Source organism: Lycorma delicatula, chromosome 2 (genome assembly GCF_047948215.1).
Source record: "Lycorma delicatula isolate Av1 chromosome 2, ASM4794821v1, whole genome shotgun sequence".
NCBI lineage: Eukaryota > Metazoa > Arthropoda > Insecta > Hemiptera > Fulgoridae > Lycorma > Lycorma delicatula.
In genome coordinates, this window is record NC_134456.1 from 177,163,815 (window position 1) to 177,185,453 (window position 21,639).

A 21,639-nucleotide genomic window follows, 5' to 3' on the forward strand; every position below is an offset into this window, starting at 1 on the left:
ACAGGTTCGGCTTTAAAATAGACTGAATACTGGAAATGCTATTTGATCAATCTGTTAATTGAATGAGCAACATTGTTCAAAAAGAATAGAAAGTCATTATTAAGCTCAAATCATATAGGTTTTGAAAAAGAATTTGAAAGGACGGTGCAATTTAATGAGTTAATCAACATATTAAAAGCAAAAAAAAAAAATACACTAGAAGGACAGGTAATTGTAAAAGAAACTGTATAAAAATGAATGGGTGTAACAAAATGATGAAGAATTTGACAAGAGTGGTTTAATAACACTAGTCAACAAAAAAAAAAAAAAACTTTTTTCGCTTACCTGGAATACATGGCCGATTTTAACTAATTTTCGGGTGCTGAATTTAAAACGTTTTATCAAAATGTTTGTAATAAGTCACGGTTTTTATATACATACGATTTATTTACCAATAAATGCATAATCACTGTGAAAGTAATATTAAAAAAAAAATATTATTTACGTGTTTTATTTAAAAGATGTTTAAATCAACTAAATTTTTATTCATTCAAACACTGATAGATTGAAATACAATAATATAATTTTAAAATAACAGTTTCTAAAAGTTTAAATCGTTGTAAATGTCGGTAAAATAACAGATTTTCAAAGTTTAAAACATTGGAATTGCCTTACCTTTAATTTTTTCAAATTAATGTTGACAAAAACAAAAAATAGTCGCCCATCATTCCTATCTTCCTTGGCACCGATGCTCCATGGTCAGAGTATCCTGATGGAAATGTTCTCCTTGTTCATCGCTGATAGAGCCCAAATTTTCGGTAAAAAAGTCAAGGTGGGAATATAGGAAATGAATTTTAATGACATCCTACATTCTAAATGATTGTAGTTTTCTAACAACTTAACAAAAAAAAAAAACATAGTTTTCATCTTTTCTGTTGCCTAAAAAATCACGAACAACGTCTTTGAAGGACTTCCATGTAGCTAATTCACATTCACTATGTTTACCGCCAAACGTTGAGTCCTTGAGCAGTTTCTTGATATGCAGACCGATGAACATACCCGACTTGATCGGGTATGTTTAGGGCATCACTCAATTTAGGAAATTTATTTTTAAATGATTAAATCCTGGTCCATCTTTGTCTAGTGTTTTACAAACTTTTTCATGAGTTCGAGTTTTATATGAAGCGGCGACAGTATTATATTACCCCTCTCTGTTAATCATATTGCTTTACATTTTTCACCAGCCACAAAAACTTTGTGGTGAATCGTCGGTGAAATCTGTCGCAATGGCCAGTTCTTTACTTGGTAATGCCTTTTTGTATCACGACTATACCACAGACAAAGAAAACAACAATATTTTGTAAACCAACCTTGTAAAACAAGAAGTAACGCGACAACTTTCAGATCACTGCAAAATTGCCACGTATGCTCTTCACATTTTATTGCTTCTAATATTGAAGCCATGGTGTCACATGTTTCATGTCGACTGCATAAGCTAATGGAATTCATTGCCGTTTGTTACCATGATTCAATAAAACTGCTTTCATGCTAACTTCAAAAGAATCAATAAAAGACTCTATTCTTCAGAAATATGCTGAATTCCAAGCTATTTCATAAGGCCATCGACATCAGTAGAAACACACAGTGAATTTTTCATAGCAAAATAAGTTGAGGGAGTTTTATTTCGTGTTCTAAATGTAGTAACTTTTATTTTTTCCGCTAAAAGTTTCGCAGCTGAAGTCTAGACCACAGAAGTTCAGCTTGCTGCTTTGACAACTTTAAATCGCAAACTAGATCATTAACTTCATGTTGTTGAATTAATTGAGGAGATTTCTAATCAAACACAGAAAAAATTCTTCAAAATCCTCTACATTATCTGCTTCATTTTCAGGTTGTTCTTTTAGCAATGTGGGATTAGATGGTAGTATAGGTACAGGTCTCTGTGTCGTACCGGCTTTTGATCTGAGGATGCATCTGCATATTTTATGAACTTTCTATTTTTGAATGAAATAGAAAAATATTCCAAATATATGTAGTATAACAAATATATTTATTATGATAAATATATTCCAAATTTATTTGTCATACAAAAGTAGCAGTCTGTGAAGAAGTCCTTAGGTTTACGCCAAACCATCGGTACAGCAAGCGGCGTGGTTCATCGTTTCCCCTTCAACCATTCCGTTAGAGTTACTGAGCACGATATGCAGATAACATGAGGCGCCCTGATTTTATCTTGATCTCCGAGTGCACAATCGAAATAAAATTTATTATTTGTTTTTACTAATTAGAAATAGTCTTTCTGTAAGATTTAGTCGTAAATTTATCACAGACATAACAAAAATTGTCTGGATGATTTGAGCATCCAACAACTTTTGCAGAAGCCAAATTGTAGCAAATAAAAACTAGAAAAATCACTTTTTTGTTATAAAGAATTGATGAAAATATAAGAAAACACTAATAACTCTCTGAAACACAACACATAGTAAGACAAGTGAAACTAGATTGAATAAGATTTTAAGTTCTGTAATAGGTAACAATAGATGTCTCTATGATTTCATCAGACATGTCTACTTCTCATGATTCATTTTATGAATATATATTTAGTTTTTCTTTATTAAGCACGTATGCATATTTTTTAAAAGTAAAAATACGAAATTATTCTTTTTGAACCAACAGTTTATCAAAATGAGTTTTTATAAAAACGTTTACAAATTTACATTTACGTAAAACCTTTATGTAGTAACACAATTTCAATAGCATATTTGAAATCCACCAAGTTACAGTGAGAAACTGTGTGTAACATGTTTGTTAGATACAAATTTTGCGTTGACTGGTGTAACGGAAAAGAAGAATGATGCCAATCACATAATATTTTTAAAATGTACATTTGGAATATGGTTAACAATAATACTTCAACAAAGTGCGTACAAATAAGTATCCCAAGAATATTGAATTGTCCAATATTTCTGCCCGAAATGATTTTTGCAGACCATATTTCTGTTATATAAAAAAATGTTAAAATATTTAGAAAAAGCTATGAAAATTTATGGAACAGATATGAAAGTAATAAAACAAAAGAAGAAAAATTAAAATAATTGATGAGGAAGCCTCTCTCATGGCTTCCTTAACAGAGAAGGAGAAGACTTATCACAAAGGAAGATGTTACCAAGTTAGCAACAGCTTAATCGCACGTGAACTTTAATTCTGACGCAAGAATTGGCTATCTAGTCAATACTCATTACGTCATGTGCAGATACAACGTAGCGTCAAGCGTCGTTCGTAAGGGCTATAACATTTCTTTACTCCTCGCCACTAATGCATATCAAACAAAGCTTACACATTCTTTTATTAAAAGAAGAAAAACTTGTACACTATATATTCAAGTGTAAGCGTAATGGTAACGGAGCTGTGTGTTTTGAAAGGAAAAGTGAACTTTTATTTTAAATTAGAATAATTATGATGACAATCTCCTTATTTACAGATATCGATTAGCCGTCTTTCTGCTTCAACTTTTTTCGGTCACAAATGTCAATTATTGTTTTGTAATAACCAATTATAAATAAGGAATGGGCAGGTGAGCAGTAGATCATAAAGCATACAAAGAACTTAATTGAAAAAACATAGCTTGTGTAGTAGAATAGAATCAACATCAGCTTTAATTTTACGTGCGCAGTGTTTTACATTATCAATCAGTCAAAGATGTGAGTATAGATGAGTTAAAAGGATCAAAAACGGACTAGAAATATAGATTTTAGAAAGATTGAAAAAAAAAATATTTTGTTCATGAAGAGAACAAGTGAATAGTAACGTGCATGATGGTTGTTGGTGATAGACAATCAACTCAGCACGTATACTGAATAAATATTTAAAATATTAATTTTCCCTTAACAGAATAAATAAGTTCCAAGAAGATATGTAACTTTGCCAAATCTTATATATTTGAGTAATCATCTTTATTAATTATTATAAGAGTAATTTATCGTATAATTGAAATTTTACACTAGAATAACATTTTTAATGGGAGGAATATCAAAATTAATGTTTGCCTCAACAAAAAGTACAGAAAATTATTATTCTAACTTTATTTTTGACCTGATAATGGATTGGTTGTGTTTAAATTTTTAGTACAAAGGTTCCTGTTTCGAATTTTTTGACGTGAAATGTCTTTATAATCACACCGAAACGTAAGGATACCAGAACAGAAATTTGTAGCGTAACGAAAAGGTTTATACCGTCCTGCCTTAATAATCCTAACTATTAGTCTCAAAGACGTAAATAAGCTGTCATTTTATAGTTTACATGGTCAGCTCACCGATGCGACTTTGAGTTTGCGTTATTGATGAGCACGTTGGCGGGGAAGGGACTAAATGCAGATCGGCAAAAACTGGCGCTCTCTCTCATTTCCATTTAGTGTAGCTCACGACTCTTAGACGTAATAGCGCGGTGATTTGGTTGTTTGTGTTTAGAGTTTGCCGAGATAGATCGGTTTAATTAATAAAGAGTATTTTAGACAATATTTATATGTAAAAAGTTAAAGTAAACATGTAAAAAAGTATAAAAATTCAATATGTCAGCCCTTGCAAAAGCTAGCCGGAAATATAAATTACGCATATAGTTGGAAAGGGGAGGTTATGGGCCACGCACAGGTACCCCAATGTCCGGTGCGAGTGAGACTTGTTTCCGGAGCGTCGCAAAGCTGGCACGGTGCGCTCAGTGAACGATAGAGACGGCGCGAGTACCCTACCGCTACTTATTATGCCTTATGTCTCTTACTTCTCAAATCACATACCACTGTTGAACAGAATTGTAGTCAAATATTAGTTGAAATATATATATCATGTACATTTAGTGTCTTATGTTAAAAATAAATTTAGTACGCAGGCAATGCCTGGTTTTTATTTCAATCTAATACACTAAAAGTGACTCGCTGACATACAGACCGACCAATTTATTTGTAGAGTTGACCAAATGAAGGAACTAAAATTTTCCATTGGAAACTTTCAGTTTTGTTCAAAAAAAAATAAGATGGCGGCTCTCCCATTTAACTCTACATATAAGTTGGTCGGTCTGTAGCTTGGAGGAACTTCATCCAAGGTCTATAACGTTAAACCAACGGCCGAGCGCCCCGACACAGCCCCACCCAATTTTTTAAGCTTGAGATCTTTTCATACGTTGAAAAACCTTTCTTGCCATAATTCCGTAAACAAACCATAGACTTACTTACTATCTTACTGTTGCAAAAAAAAGTAAATGGCTTAAATCGTAGTTACTAGCACAGTTTTTCTCATGTTTCATCAAATTAAAAATTTAAATAAAACATAATCTCCATTCTATTTGTACGTATTAATTTTTATCCTTATTTTTTTAAGTTTTCAGTCTGATTTGACTGTGTTTTCATTTTTTATACATAATTTTCTTGATAATTGCTGCAGTAATATAAAAATGAATTTCGTTCTTCATACAAGATTATGAAGACCCATCGTACAATAACACTATAATATTACTATTAATAATATACATAATACCTTATATTACACAGTACCTATAATCAGAAATATTTTGCATGAAACAAGTAGAAAACTATGTAATCGTGTATAATAACTACATTTCGTCTCAGTGCCCGTTAGCGCGCGCTCGTTTGTTATTGAACTTGTATGTATTTGTTTTATGTTCCACGTATTTTAAAGAGGGAAATAGTGAAGTGAGAGCCTCATTACTGGCATATTGTGGAACGCCAGTTATTAAACAGGCAGCTTTTGACTAAATACTTGAATATTTTGAAGATTAATTTTCTCTGAGCATCCAAATATTTGTGTAATGTTCGTCCAGATTTTATACACCAGCAAAAGGCTTATCCTTTAAGTTTATAAATTTAAAACTAATAAACTTATAACGGAATATGTAAGGAAATTTGACACAAGATAATTTAAAATTATGTGGTGATAAAAAGTCGCATAAATAATGTAATGTAATTCTTTTTTCTTAAATCCGTACTGACTAAAAAATAACATTAAAGAATGCGTTCGTCTGTGTTATTTACTTTAAATGCTTGAATTTAAACTTACTTTGCATGAATTATGATCGCATTCAAATTTTACGAGTTTTTTATTTTTTTCAGAAAATAATATATATAAATGGAGATTTTTTAATAATTAATCTTTGATTTGACTGAAAGATTCGGTATATAAATGACATAAATTGAGAGACTTTCCTATTAAAATTCAGATATTTTATAAAAGTATTACCTTAAAATAACTAAGCTTTCTTAATATAAAATATGTTTCAGAATTATATTTTTTATAATAATACGTTATTGCATCGTAATTTTTTTCTTCGATCATTTTTTATTTTTTATAAAAATAACTGTTTTTTAATTTAAGTACTTGTGGTTCTAAAGTGTTTTAAGATCTATTGTAAGGAATAAAAGAAAACCTGTCGTGTTAATCTATTTTTTTTAAAGTTAAGAAGTTTAATCTTTAAATATCATTACTAAGTGCAAAAAATCTCATTAAAGCAGAAACAACGGTAATTTTATTTTAATCATATAACTTTCTGAAAAACAACTGAATAAATAAATATATTCAATATGTAACGACGGGAATTAGGACAAATACAAGTTTCTTTTCAATGCTACTATATCCCACTTTTATATGACATTTTTTTACCTTTTAAACTTTTTTCAAATTACTAAACTTAAATTGCACATTTACCATAGAAAATTAATAAAAATTAAAAATATGATGTGAACACCACATGACTTTCTTGTACGTCTATTAAATGACATATACACATATTAAACAAAAATGAAAAGTACATAAAATTTTATTCCATTAATAACTTCTGATATTTTTTTTTGTTATTATTGAATTTATAGTAAAACTTTTTTTACAATCAGAGATTAATATTTATTAATAAATCAGTATATTTAAATTTAAAAAAAAAATCTTAAAAAAAAGGAGATGAAGTCTGATTCGAACCGATGTGCCTTCCCCTAGTAAGATACAAATATTTCATTAATTAAAATTTTAAATGAACCAATGAAACTAATTACCACTTATGATATATCGTTGTAAAGCTCTCAATGAGGGCTTGTTTTTGGGATTTTGGGATTTTTTGGACACTTTTAGTTCAGTCGATTGCAATATAAAAGGGATGTGCGCAACCAGATGTAACAACAATCCAAAATTTAAACATCCTATGGCTAATTGCTTTTGAGTTATGCGAAATACATATGTGCGTACAGACGTCACGCCGAAACTAATCAAAATGAATTCAGGGATGGTCAAAATAGGCATTTTTGTTGAAATCTGAAAACCGAAACTTTTTTCGCGATCACAGTACTTCCTTACTTCGTTCAAGAAAGTAAAAATTAGATTTATTTATTTTCCACTTACCCGTTTTAGCATTTTCTATATATCACTGGTAGTTTTAAAAGTGTTAATTATAGAATAATTTTAAAATTGTTTTACTTTTCATAAGGTTTCTTTAAAGCAATCGCCCTCGATAATTTTTATAAATATTTTTTAAGAGTAAAATAATTATTGAAAGAATACCGAATTAAAAATTGTAATTTCCTACTACACACAAATATGAATTTCTCACCTTGGAATCAGGAAATTCGAGTTAGATGAAAAAAAGAAATAATGAGGATTAAATTTCAGGTTTCTTTCAAATTTCATTGGCGGACGTTACACAATAACTACTTAAATTTTTTTTAAAAACGATTTCATCATAAATTTCTTTGTACGATAAATCTTAAATTAAGTTATAAATATTTAAGAGAGCTGAATAGATAATCAAAGAACCGTGGTTTAAAAACAACGAAGGAATAGTTGGATATCTAATGCAAATCATTAATTTTGTTATATTAATCTTGTTAAAAAACAGAAATGATTTTATGTATAAGAAAACTCCAGTAGTATAAACTCCAGTAGTAGTAAAGTTAAAGGTGACTTGACAAGAGCTTAGATCATGCCCGAAAACTGTATAACGTATTTCAAGAATACACGATCCCATAAACAGGCTTACACGGAAATTAACAACTTAAATACTTTCTTTCCCTCTCTTTCTTCGATCAACTGAACATATTTTTTTCATATCAGTACGCCAAGCCACCCGAGATTGAGTTTATAATCAACAGCAAAATTTTGTTTATAAATTTTTGATAATAAATTTATAATCAGTTCGATAAAAAAAATTTGATAATAAATGTTTCCTCTTCCAATCACAAGAGAGAAATATGTAACAAAAATTATTACTCTCAGAAACTAACTCCGATACAAGCAAAACTCCAACTTCTGATATTTTACATTGCTGCCATAATTAAAATTGGAATAAATAATATAAGGCGACAAATGAGTACCATAAAGAAAGAAAAAAAATATATATATTTTTTTTTTTATTATTATTTTTTAAATTACTTTGAATATTAGTGCAAAAATATGGAATGAAAGAATATATAGAATGAATTTATTTTAGAAGGTTCAATACACAGTTAAACCTAAGTTTTTACTGATACTGATATTTAAAAGTGAACCCTTATTTTTTTATATTTTTATTTTTTTTACCTATGATTTACTTTCCTTGAACTTCCTGTTTAATCGTGACTGGAATAAATTTATATGCACTTTCTATTTCCGCATTTTTGGATAAAATTAAATATTTGGAGATTATATTACGACATAATTTACTAATATGAAATTAAAATTTTTATGTAGTTCAAAAAAAGTATTAGCACCATTTACAACTTTTTCTTTATTTCTTACATTTTTAAACGTATACAAAGAGCAATAGGAAAGTTTTGCATTACAACTTCATTTTTTATAAATAATTTCCACCGCACATTATACACTTCTCCATCCTTCGAAATCAGTCTTCAAAGAAAAACTGTCATGTTTCCATTAATTTCCAAGGACACCTCTATTTGATAGTAGATCACAAACCTGCCAATCTCAAGCATTTTTTTGTACTGCAACAATGTTTCCCCTCAGTAACAGACGAATACGGTCGACCTGACCTTGGAGCGTCCTCAAGGACAAAATTTCCTCTTTCAAATTCTCAGTACCACATAAATATTGTTGTACGATGAGGACAATCCTCTCCAAGCAAGGAATCATTTCCTCTAAACACCGATCAATACTCAACTAAAGCGCCTAAAGTGGAGGTTGGGACCTAACTAAACACGAACTAACTTGAAACTAGTAGTAATCTGTTCCGTCGTTTTGCAAAACTTTCCTTGTATAATAATTAAAAACAAGCAAGAAAAAATTGAGTATTTATTACATTTTTATTTTTAGTTTACAACTAAAAAATAATTATGAATAATCAGATTTTCACTGATTTATATTTTATTTTATGTATTACATTTGTTATGTTTCAGATGATATGCAAAATGTATGCAGAAATGATTTCCTTCAGCACCTTTATCGTAAAGTAGATGGGGCAGTGCTAAAGTCACAAAACGAGCGCAATTTAAACTGCGTTATTACCTTCCAGACGCATTCAATCCTTCAACGATTTATGTTAAGATTTGATGCATTACAACTAGACTGTAATGATCATCTTTACATTTTCGATGGTGCTCATGCTGTCGGCGGTCACAAGGTAAATATAAACAACTTTTTGGATTGTAATTTTAAAGTAATTCAAGAGTTTTAACTATGTAGTTGATAACTCAAAATCGTTTATTTACAACATACAAATCGTTGCTATCTTTTCCGATGAGTTTGGGCAATAATTCGTTATACAATAACGATAAAAACGATGGATGTCATCTAATATTACTTACCGATCAACTTTCTTAGCCACTGCAATGTTTTATCTACCATATAAATCTTTCCTAAAAATTTGAAGGAAGCTAAAAGCAATTCCTTTTTTTTTTACTCCGTTTAAATCTAATTCACTATTACGTCTACTTGGTACGCGCAATGAAATTCAAAAATATTCATATTTTTTTGCATAAATAAATAATTTTTTCTCGTTGTTCTCTCACTGTTTGTGTATATTTTGTCAATTCGATTTTCCGATTATCGGAAAACTGCAATTTCATTAAAGAGTTACAATTTCATAAATTAAAAAAATATCTCTATTTAAGCAATCAGAAAATAATGTCATCAGAAATGCTGTTGGAAATAAAAAAAAAAACAACTGAAAAAAATGAATTCATAAATATCTCTAAATCCTTAAAAAATAAATAAATAATAAAACACTTAAAAAACTAAAAAATATAATAGTTTTTCAATTATCCTTTAAATTTTGATTTTTTGAAGTCAGACCCGACTTAAAAACAACTAGTGATAACATATTATCCTTAATTTGGCGTTGAAAAGCCGAAATTTAAAGAATTTTAATAATTTTTTATTATTTTTACTTTTTAGGAGGTTTTTTTATTTAGCCAGTTATATTTCTTTTAAAAAGTTATTTTATTTTATAAATTTTATAGTGTTTCTTATACAAAACAGGATAGATCTACAAAGAAACGATTCTCGTATGAAATCAATCTGCAAGAAACGGCCTTCTTGCCATTTCTTGCAAATATCTACATTTTGATAAAAATAAGGAAAGGAATGTAGACAATCAGTTCAAAGAGATTTTTTAATAAAAAATTAGGGTCTCTTCAGTTAGGGAATAGATATTATTTTTACCCTAAGTTTGTGAAGTAACGTTCTTAAATTTTCGCGCGAATATACTTTAATTAAAAGTATACATAATTATACAACAAAAGATAATAATAACAAAAATACCCGTATAATAAATAATAATAAAAAAATTACAAAAATATAATATATAAAAAATAAATAAATAGTTAAAATAAAAAAATAATAAATTTTTGCTTACAGAAATATAATAATAATATTTCCTAATTAACTATGTAAACAATTTAGTTTTTTATTTAATAACACATTTTCTTTTAAATTATCTGGAAAACTCTTTGATCTGGACTACCTGAGAAATTTATTCTACAAAATAAAAACAGTTCAGTTCATGAAAATCAATCAATCAATTTTTCTAAGTTTGAACACATTTCATAATTTTTTTTTAAATAAAAAAATATATACGAATTGAATTGAAAATTTCCATTCCATTGAAATAGACTAAAATTTTGATTTTTAAAAGTATATTTAACTTTTCTGCCTTTCGACTTCAATTTTTTTTCTAAAAATGGGTGGTTGGAAGGTTATGAACACTTTTAAAATCTTTTTAAAGGATTAGAGGGCAGTAAATACGCAACCATTAAAAATAGATTAATCTTTCCTTACTTTTATTTTTACCGTCTAGAAAGCGCTATAAAAGAGAAATAGCTCTAGAAGGGAAAGTATTGTAATCAATTAAATTTTTGACCAATTTGAGATATGCAGTTTTCACCGGAACTTGACATTTTGACCTAATGAACACAAAAACCGGATTGAAATTTTCCGGATGTTAATGCTCATATGTACGTGTGTGTGTTCGGTGTTGGCCTCCAAATCATCTTATATCTCCACAATTACTGGACCGATTTTGACAAAATTTGGTCAGATTACTTCTATATATGGGGCATTGATGCCATTAAATTATCAACTTAAGAGGTCAAACGAGTGAGAATGTAGAGTAAGGTCACTCTCAGTATCTCGAGATTTCGCCTAATTAAGAACATATTTTTCTTAGGTACGTTTGTTAACAATTAAAAAATAACAACATTTGCAAAAAAAAAATTGTTTACTTAATCCCACCCCTACCCTAAAAATGCTGTTGTAGTCGTCTGCTATGTCTTGGCGTCACAGCTGAGCGATAGAATTAAATAAATGTATAATATTTAAAATGCAAAAAAGTAAATAGGTTTGTCTGAATCTCGAACTCGATCGCTCGGTACCTAGTGCGTTATGCCTCACGGCTACACCAGTTTTCCGATTGGACAAGCGAAATTTGTTCTATGTAAGTTGTGAAATTACGTTAGTTTAGTTAGAGCCAACTATCGCCGCTAGTACCGCCACACCCGCGCGAATTAATTACAGTATGCCCGCACACTTTAGTTAGAATCAATGGATTAAGTAAACGAAAAAATTTTATATGTAAATAATATGATAAATATTTTAAAGTTGTGAGTGTATGTTTGTATAAGCCGTACATCAGTAGCAGCCCACAGTTGCGCAGTAGTCATGCGGCAAAGCCGCATTCCGAGAAAGTCCTACGTCTGTTGTCAGTTTTTTCTTGTTTTTACCGGCCGTATCAAACAAATCTTTCTTTAAGTATATATATTTAATTAGATGCTGAGTGGAAATATTGTTTAATATTAATCATATTAATCGCAGATGATTTATATTAATCATTTTTAATATTAATCAACACTGCAAATTTTTTAATGTAAAAATCAATCTTTTGTTCAAATTCCCCAAATTATTGTCATTTGAAGTATTTTTAATCACGTTTTACGATACGTTACGACAAAGTACCTTTGCAAAAAGATTAACTTTTTGCTAAATTTTGTTATATTTTGTGGTTTCAGGTTAGTGAAAAAACTTTTTTTCTTATCCAGAAAGACAAATAAAAAAATAAACAACCTAAGAATTTTATTTTGTTGACAATCCTAGAATAACTTTGCAATTGATTTGAGACTTGCCAATATTTAGTAAACCTTTTACTTTCTGTAGGTGCCACATCCCATCTCTTCCATAACCTGGTCGATAAACGTGAACCTCGATCTTCCTCTACCATTCTTTCTTTCCATTACACCTTCTAATATCGTTTTAATCGATATCTGGGACGTCATGTCTGAATTTTTCAATCAATGTCAACCATCCTTATTATCTCTTAGTCACTTTGTCCATCCATCAGGTTTTCTTCATTTTGCAGTATCACTAATCTCAAAAGCTTTAATTCTCCTTTCCTCTTCCACTCCAAGAGTCCTTGTATCGCTTCCGTATAAAAACACTCCATACAAAAGATTTTTAATAGCCTCTTCTTGAGGTCATCATTATGTTTGATATAAATAAATTACCATTTTTATTAAATCCATTCTTACCTGATCGATAAGGCTCACTATTTATTTTTTTCGAACGTCTTACTTTATCCTACGGCTCAAATTTGTAGAGCAGTCCACAGTTTCTAAACACTTTTCTCCCGGAACGAATTGTGCTTTCGTTTGATTCCGACTTCCCACAAGTATCTTAGTATTAATTTTATCATTGCACATATTATACTCTGTACTCAGCACGAATTCCATCACTTTCATCGTTAACATTAGATCCTGCTCATTCTCTGCTAACATTTCTAAATCATCAGCAAATCTCATCATATCTACTCATTCTCCATGCATCCATACTCCTACCGGTTCCCCCAACTTCTCTCTTATCTCAATCAGTCCTTTCTTTATGTTTAAAACAAAAACAAACGGGGTGATAATTTGCAGCCCTGCCGATGTCCAGTGCTGACCTCTTCTTGTTGTTCTTCACACCTTATCACTGCCGTTTCACCAGCATAGAAACTATCAAACCCCTATATTACCCTTTCTGTCAATGTATTTCACCCTCAACACTTTCAGAATCACAAACAGCCCAGTCCAATTCACTTGTCAAAAGCTTTTTATAGATCTAGAAAAGCTGTATATGTGTCTTTATCTTTCAACTAACTCTGTAATCCTAAAATAGAACTCAAATTGGTCATTAATAAGCAATTCTCCTATTTTGTCTCTCAATTCTTTCTTATGAGTACTAGCAATTTAATATTTTTTTGTTGGGATTTTCAAATTTTTACTATCAAATGAAAAAAAAGAGAGAAGGGTCGTAATTGCGTTTTACAACAGTATACTGTGATGAACCTGAAAAAAATGCATGTTAGCTGCTGTGAAGAGCTAATGTTTTATATGTTGGAATAATTTTCGTTTGTAAATTATTTAGTTTTATAACAATATTATGTACTTAATAGAAATAAATTTAAGAATATAATATTTAGATTCATCTTTATAATCGAAATCTGGTAGAACGACCTAAGTTAGAGTATTAAACCTCCGTAAATAAAAGAAGTCCTTATAGGTTATTAAAACACAACAAAAAAAGTTTTTTGGTGTAATTTGGTGATTTTCAACGTGTTAGCTTTTCGTTTATTTAGTTGTAGTCTTGGTAATGGTACACTTCTAAATGTTTCAATGCCGGAACGTTAATTTTGCATTATAGTAGACCTGAAGAATACGGTCCCCAGCTAAAGGCAGCTAATTTATCATTTAACTACATGACAATGTTATGAAAATTCACATTCGATTTGAAGTTTACATTGATAAGAAGCAAAATTTATCTTTTTCATATGAAATTTTTAACATTCTTTCGTGAACCAGATTATTAGCGACTTATTTTTCGCCGTTTACCTACGGATATTCAAAAGCAAGGACCATTTTCCTGCGGTCTAATTTTTATAATTTAGGTTATCTTTTTTATTGGCTTTCTGTTAAAACAAATATTATGGGAAAAGACAATTTTTTATTTCTGAAAAGCAGTAACTGAACGGCGTTGCGGCAAATCCGGCACCAATGCACCCGTGATTTGAAATAAGGAATGGAATCTTTTTAAAAATTCTCCTTTCTTTATTTCCACAAAAAAAGGTAAGTTTATTTTTATTTTTTTACAGGAAAAAATTACAATTTCACTGTGCGTCACTAGTAGTAATGAATGCTAAATGAATCGATGAAATTTGGAGTTTCTTGAGTGTGAAATTTTATATATCTTTATACGATATTCTGCAGATGATATGAAATCGGATAAGATTTTAATAAAATACAGAATAAATTGTCTTCTATAATTAAACAAACAATTGTTTAAGGAATTAAAGATTTTCAAAATTTATAATAAAGAAAATGCGATTGCACAACTGGTTCATGAAAAGCAACCTGGAATTAATTAATTTAAATAAACATTTTGCATTTTATTGCCGACAAGTTCCATTCTGATGGTATTAACAGGAAAATACTTTATAAAAAGCGTATTAAGTGCGTGTAAAGTGAAAGAATATTTGAACGCTAAAACTTGGTATATTTATTACAAGCGAGCCTAATATTATAAACTAGAGCTAGTTAAAAGATTTCGGTTACTAATAAACATTAAGGAAACTTTAAATAATTATTTGTAACGGTTAAAGGTAGTGAAGTTTTATTAACCCTCTAAGTTTACATTTCTCTTTTTCTTCTGTATTTTTTATTATTATTTTTTTTTTATTCACACCTCTTTCAATAGTCCGTGAATCAGGAGCACTGTCAAGCGATTTCAATTTTTTGTTTTCCCGTTATTGGAAATTTATAAATATGGATATTTTATAATTAAATCAACGAAACAAATGTTAAAAAAGGAGATAAATATACAACAAATAATTTACAGAATAATAACGATGGTTAAGTGGGTTCTCATAACTTTTTTGTGAATTAAATTTATTTAGAAAGGTTTTATTTATGTTTTCGTCGGAAGACCTTTTATAATGAAGTAAAATTAATCTTACCTCAGAAGACGCTTTATAAGAATATAATAAACAAATTTATATGAATCGTATATTTTTAATGAATGAAAATCAAATAAGTAAAAAAACTTCGTAAACATCTCAAAAAATAATAAATGTTTGTTTTGTAGATTGCTTTATGAAACGGCAAGAGGTTTTTTCTTTTTTTGACAAAACATTCGCTACGTTCTTAGAATAAATTCCATTAATGTAATAAAATCATCGAATTCTAAGGAACGAGAAAAAGAAAGATATTTAAAAAAACTTTTCGCCTTCATGCAACCTACCTTCAAAGAATTACTCTTTGAATAAAAGTATTACCATTTTATTTTTTCAAGTATTGAAAAGTTTTTTGTATGTCCTTGATGAATGACACCATCATCCAAATGGAATTTATAAGTAAAAAGGTTACTTTTGTACAGCTTTTAACTTTAAATAATGTTCTATCACCATTTCTAATTTTTTCCCTTCGCTTATAAAAAATTGATTGTGCTTATGATATATAATCTTTAAAAAAACAAATATAGATTTATCTCCTCATATGTCTTCAATAATTTTATTATATGAAATTCTTTTACAGATGTCATTCACATTATTTTAAAATATAAAAATTCAGAAGAAATATTTTTCTTCTCCAGGTATTAAATATTCACAACAATTTCAGGCAAACGTTTTAATTAAAAACGTTAACTTTATTATAAAATAAAGTTTTCTTCTTAAAATGTTGAGTTTCTTTATTTTTCACTAATAAGAAGTTAAATTAACCAATGACAAATAAGACAAACGTCTAGGAACCATAATTCGGAGAGGCCCAGCTTCAGTATAGAAAAAATTAAAATAAATAATAATAAATTATTTTTTTTTTTTTAATTTTACCTGTAGAAATACGAGGTATGTTTTTAAAATAAGTACCGTTTTGAAAGTCCGCCGCTGCTACACTACGGTCGGCATTCCACACATGCGCACTGTGAACTCGCATCTGTTGGCAAGCCACAGACTCCATAACAGAAATATTCGGCTGAGTTTACATTTGTTTGTTAGTATTTAAAATGCCTCAGCTGATCGAGAATCCGGCGACTACGTGGTGTGATTCGTTTTCTGTGCTAAAGGCGTGAAAGCGGCTGAAATTCATCGTCAGATCAGTGAAGTGTGTGGAGAAAACATTATGAATGATGGAATAATTCGAAAATGGGTTAGAGCTTTTAAAGTTGGCCGCCAGAGTGTTCATGAACGGGAATGGACGAGCTTCTGTCATTATTGAAGATTTGGTACAGAAAGTTGACGAAAACGTGAGAGAGAACAAACGCTTTACGATTTCTTCGTTATCTGAAGTTTCCTCAAGTTTCAAGAAGTGCTGTCTGTGAAATTGTGACAAACGCTTAAATTATCGACGATGATGGTGTCAAAGCGATTGTGTTGCAGTGGTTATTAAGTCAGGCGGCAGACTTCTATGACGACGTGTTCAAAAGCTGGTTGCACGATACGTCATGTGCCTTAATATTAGTGGCAATTATGTAGAAAAGTAGATTAAAGTACAGGCTTTCACACAAAAATAAAATTGTTAAAAATAGTGTGCTTTTTTTTTTATTTCAAAACGGTACTTACTTTAAAAATATTCCTCGTACATAATATTATGTATTATTACCCCCGGCTACGTACGTAGCGGTAAGTTTGTTTGTTCGTTCCTTTCTGTAGTTTCACAGATCCAAACAATTACAACCAACTTTTGGGTATTAACAGATCATTGATCTGGAAGTAACATAGGTTATCTTAAATTGTCTTATCTTGGAGGGGATGGTGCTACACTGAAGGACAAAGTTAAAAAATTAAGTTATTCCAAATTTTAATCATGTGCTCCATAAAAGGATAAAAAATCAAAACGTTTTGCCTCTTGTGATTTTTTGAAAAATTCATCGTTCTCGAAATGTAACCAAAAAATATGTTCAGCGAAACAAAGAAAGAATGCATCGCGGATAGCGCCCGCCTACGCGATGTATGTTGGTGGTATGCGTTGCATTGTTTCGATGTTAATGATGGACTATGGTAGGTCAGAAACTGTGCACGATATTTCCACCTGTTATCATTATACGATTAATGATTTGTATTTTATTTCTGTTCTTATTCTCTTTATTTCTTGTGCATTTAAATTAGATCTACTTCTATTTAAATAACGCAACTTTTCTAAAAAAAAAACAAAAATTTATACCAATATCATATCTAGATGGCTAGTAAATTGAATGGTAAAGTTATGGAAACAACAAAGAAGCGGTAAATAAAATAATTATTAAAAACAAAAATCTGACTACTATTTGTAAATATCTATCTAGGATAGAATCAAAAAATCGTTAAAAACTCTTACAGTGAATTAGTCTGCATGTAAAATTTAATGCTATTTCTACATTTTATTTGTAGTCGGGTGCCTGTTTAGGCTGTATGAGATTGATCTGCATGACATTTTTACCGCCACCATCCCATTCGGTCCCCTCTAAAGCATAATACCGAATGTCTGTGCCACAAACGGCTACTGAGCCTTGAATCAGTTTAGTGACCAATGTCCTAACTAGCTGGTAGAGCTAACTTAACTGCGTGAGCGAACTAAGCATGATGTCACGCACCATTTGCTTCATGTCCTACCGCTCACTTGTCATATATTCTAAAATGGATAGGCCCACCCCGCCAACTACTAAAATATATATGTCATTCAATAAATTAAATTTATCTCGTCAAGACAGCAATTCGCTGCCACGCCTAGGTCGCTGAATGCTAGCAAGTACCTGTCCACCAACATTATAGCGCTTGGAGCTTTAATTGGCTGGTGGCCAGCCATAACTCTCGGGTAGCTTTCCACAGCAGCAAGGTAGGACTCTTTCCCTTAAATAAACTATTGATGCCGGTTGAACAAAGCAATGGCATCAAGAACACCCACACGGTCCGACAATGCGGCTCACGCCATATTGACTCGCCGCTTGAGTGTCCAATTTTCCCTTTGACCTCGCCACTTTATAGTGGCGAGGTCAAGAATATCTTTTATAACCTATTAATATTCTTTCCACAGAACGGAACTTGCACTACGTTTCTAAAAATCAGGTCACCTTACCTCAGGGCGCATAGATGAGATTACAAACTTGGCAGTTAGGAGTACTAGTACTCAATTTCTTCTTGGACATAATTTTTTCAGGGAGAAATTGGGTAGGTTTGGTTTGGCAGACTCGGACCATAGTCCGGACTGTAGGGTCGATGATACTGTGGATAATATTCTGTATATTGCCTGAAGTACGCAGCTGAACGTACCAGAGTTGTTAGAGAGCTTGAGAGAGTTATTTCCTTTCTGGATTTGTGGGTTAACTGGAAAACCCTCTTGGAGTTTATTGGCCGAAGGTAGGTGGATTTAGCATCAAGCCCGAGTTAGATAGATTTGATTTTGTTATTTTGAAAAACTGTATGATGGAGCTGTGATGTGAGACGGCGCAGGCATTGAGCACGATCCCGAAAGCGGACAGATCAGAGATATATTGACATTGTAGGGAACTCTGAACTGGAGCTGCGATGTGTGAGGGTGCAAGTTTTGACCACAACCCCGAAAGCTTACCAGACCAGAGATTTAGAAACTTAATAATTCTGTGGGAATCTCCTCTGAATGGATGAGCATTGTGAAACGGAGTTCCTGATTAAAATTAAACTTAAAGTTGAATTATAAAGTTTAAGTTAAATTCGAATTGAATTAAAGAGTGGCGCACGAAATCATCCAACATTTGGTTTTGTTTGAAAAAATATTTATTTGAATCTAAATACAGAAAAGTAAAATACAACGTGTTTACTATATAGTTGGAAATTATGTTCAGTTCAATATCAATTCATCACGTGTTCAATATGACCACAATCACGTCTAGCACCTTCTTCAATGCGAACTCATGTACTGTTAATAACTCGACGACACATATCCTCGTATACACATATCTCATTGCAAGCCTCAAAGATCAGCTCTCGTAGTTCCATCACTGTACGAGGATGTTTAATGAAAATCTTTTCCTTTAAAAATTCCCAAAGAGAATAATCACACGGATTCAAATGAGGACTGTCCGGGATCCAGTTCTGTTCACGCTCAAAACGATTAGGATATCGGTTTGAAATGACATTTGCGTTAAAATTTTCATGCAGTAAGTCTAAAATAACATTAGCTGTGTGCGGTCTGGCTCCACCCTGCATGACCCACTCGTTTTCTAATCGAAACCCTTTTGCAAGAAGCTGAGGAACAAAATTATTACACAGCATATTTAGATAACGTTTATTACTCACTGTAAAAAAAAGAATGGCCCTATTATTCCATGACTTGAGATAGCGGCCCGTATCGTCATTCTTGGAGCGTGATGCACCTTTTCATGAAGCACGTATGGATTTTTGGAAGCACAAAAATTCACATTTTATTAAATGTGCTTCATCTGAAAACCAAACTTTGTTCAACAGTACGTCCTGGTATCCAGCTGGTTCAGGCAATGTCACTCTTTGATGTTTGTTGTCAACCGTTAATCTAGGCTAAGCTGTTATTTTTTACGGATACAAATGCAAATCAGGTTTTAAAATTCGCTGCACAGACCGCCTCAAAACTACGCCCGTGCACCTCAGAAACGTTGCTTTGATGGCTTCAACATTCTGTGGAGAACGAACATCACTATTAAATTTTTCGTAAAGTCTACGTATTGTTTTAAATGAGTGCTACCACCGAGTTGGAAAAGGGGAACGAAACCGTCTTTGTGTAAGCACCACACTTTTCGTTTCATTTAAAAACAACACAGTCTTTATGCGTTGTACAGCAGTCATTTTTCCTTTGTCAGCTATCTTGGAACGATACATAAACAGCGCACTCGGAAAAATAAAAAAATAATATTCTTGAACTGCTGTCACTACTGCCAATTAAAACACATTAATAATTATTAATCTAAACAATTATTGACAAAATAAATGTTGGATCATTTCGTGCTCCATCCTGTAAATTTATTTGATTTAGATGACATTTATTTTTAAATTCTGAGTTAAATAGCAATAGTAGGTCTAAATTGCCGTAGTTGCGAACAACATATTTGTGTTGTATGAGATTAGCGCATTTATTTAGACTCGTTAATTTTGTTATATCATTACAGTCTATGAATTTAGAGTTTCTTAGAGTATTTTGAAAATAGGCACGAGCTTCGCGCTTTCGTTAACTCGGTTAAATACTTGTGAAGGCAACGATGTAGGACAAAAGAGTGTAGATGTCCTAAGAAGCCACAGCGAAGGCAAGGCTAAGTTAATAATCACTAATGGAAATGTCTACAGGGCATTTACATCAGTTACATCCTGACTTTGGCCTAGCTAATGACTGTAATATGTAATCATTGAAGAGGACCTCCGGTAAAACCCAGTAAAGTATGAACTGAGGGGGAGGAGTGGAGATCGTTATCTTCATAAGTCGGGTTCTTCTCCTACGGTGGTCAAGATGTATCCTGAAAAAATGCCTGAAAGAAAATAAAGAAAAATTTATTTAACGGCTTTTGTTCGTTTTTCATAATTATTCTGCGTAGATGTATACAATTAGCAGTATTATTTGTTGATTTTTAATAATTATTTTATTTTTAAATAATACGAATAAATGTAATCGTAATAAATGACAAAGTAATAAAATTGGATAAGTGCCACTGGCGGATCCAAGGAGGGGCCACGATCCTCTTGGAGGTTAATATAGTAAAATTTTAAAAATTGTAAAAACAATTTTTTTTTTTATCAAATAAAAATATGAGAAGGCCATCATTTTGTTTTTTCTAATGCCGAAAAGGGAATTTGCCGACTACCAGTCAATTTTTTTTTGAAGTTGTCATTGTTAAATAAATGGAGACCCAAATTTAAATTTCGTTAAAGACTCGGTAGAGACTTAATCAACCCGGTACTGCGCTAAAACGTAATTTTTTGTTCTAGTGCGCGCCAGCAATTCGTAAGCTTAAGATAAGATTTTTTATCAACATTATGGTTAACTTCTAGGAAAAATACGATACAACGAGATGTGTGTTTATATTATTAATTGTTAATTATCTACAAAATACTATTCTATTGATTTATTACTCATTAGTTACCTTTAACTATGTTAAGTAATTTATGCAATTTTAAATATTTATTTAAAATTGTTAATATTTATAAACAATTTTATGAAATCATAATTTTTAATGTTATTAA

General features: G+C 31.0%; 1 protein-coding gene across 1 annotated transcript in view; it reads left to right on the forward strand.

The window, feature by feature from the left end:
• loaf (low-density lipoprotein receptor domain containing lost and found) overlaps window positions 1–21,639 on the forward strand; it is a 501,189-nt gene that overhangs the window by 405,920 nt on the left and 73,630 nt on the right. The window contains exon 2 of the mRNA XM_075358030.1: window positions 9,359–9,582. Within this exon, the coding sequence (XP_075214145.1) occupies window positions 9,364–9,582 (219 nt within the window). The 5' untranslated portion in view covers window positions 9,359–9,363. The remainder of the gene's footprint in view (window positions 1–9,358; window positions 9,583–21,639) is intronic.